This window comes from Alligator sinensis, unplaced genomic scaffold, assembly GCF_000455745.1.
Source record: "Alligator sinensis unplaced genomic scaffold, ASM45574v1 scaffold196_3, whole genome shotgun sequence".
In the NCBI taxonomy this organism is placed as follows: Eukaryota; Metazoa; Chordata; order Crocodylia; family Alligatoridae; genus Alligator; species Alligator sinensis.
Window position 1 is genome coordinate 651692 of NW_005842264.1, and position 617 is coordinate 652308.

General features: G+C 55.8%; 1 protein-coding gene across 1 annotated transcript in view; it reads left to right on the forward strand.

Annotated features, from left to right (window-relative positions):
* DLX5 (distal-less homeobox 5) overlaps positions 1-571 on the forward strand; it is a 3400-nt gene extending 2829 nt beyond the window's left edge. The window contains exon 3 of the mRNA XM_025209019.1: positions 7-571. Within this exon, the coding sequence (XP_025064804.1) occupies positions 7-132 (126 nt within the window). The 3' untranslated portion in view covers positions 133-571. The remainder of the gene's footprint in view (positions 1-6) is intronic.
* The last annotated feature ends 46 nt before the right edge of the window (positions 572-617 follow it).

Here is a 617-nt window from a genome sequence, read left to right on the forward strand (position 1 = left end):
CCCCCGCCCGCCGCCGGCTACCTGGACAACTCCACGCCCTGGTGCCCGGGCGCCAGCGCGCTCGGCTCCCACCTGCAGCCCCACGGCGCCCTGCAGCACCCGCTCGCCCTCGCCTCGGGGACGATTTACTAGGGGCCGCTCGGGGGGGCCTCGCCCTTGCTTTTCCTTTGGGCCTTTGGCCCTCCTCGGACGCCGGGGTTTTGCCGTCGGAAGGGCTGGAAGCAGCGGCCGGGGGGGTTGGAGAGGGAGACCAGACAAAGGGGTCCATGTGTAACGCTTGTGCATGTAACTTATTGCATTTCAAAGGCAACTCCCCCCTCCCCCTTTTATACAGACGGACCTAGGGGGGGTTCTCTCCCCCTCCCCCCGCCCCTCTTTTATTTTATTTTATTTTATTATTATTATTATTATTATTTTTGTTGTTGCTCAGCTGTGGACACTATCAATGGTGCCTTGAAATCTATGACCTCAACTTTGCCAGAGACTTTTTTCCAACGTTATTTTAACCCTGTAAATACGTGTAGATAGAGGAATTAAACTGTATATTCTGAAGAAATAAAATTATTTCCCCCACCACAGCCCTTGCCCCCCACAGCCACTTCTTGCCGGCGCCTGGG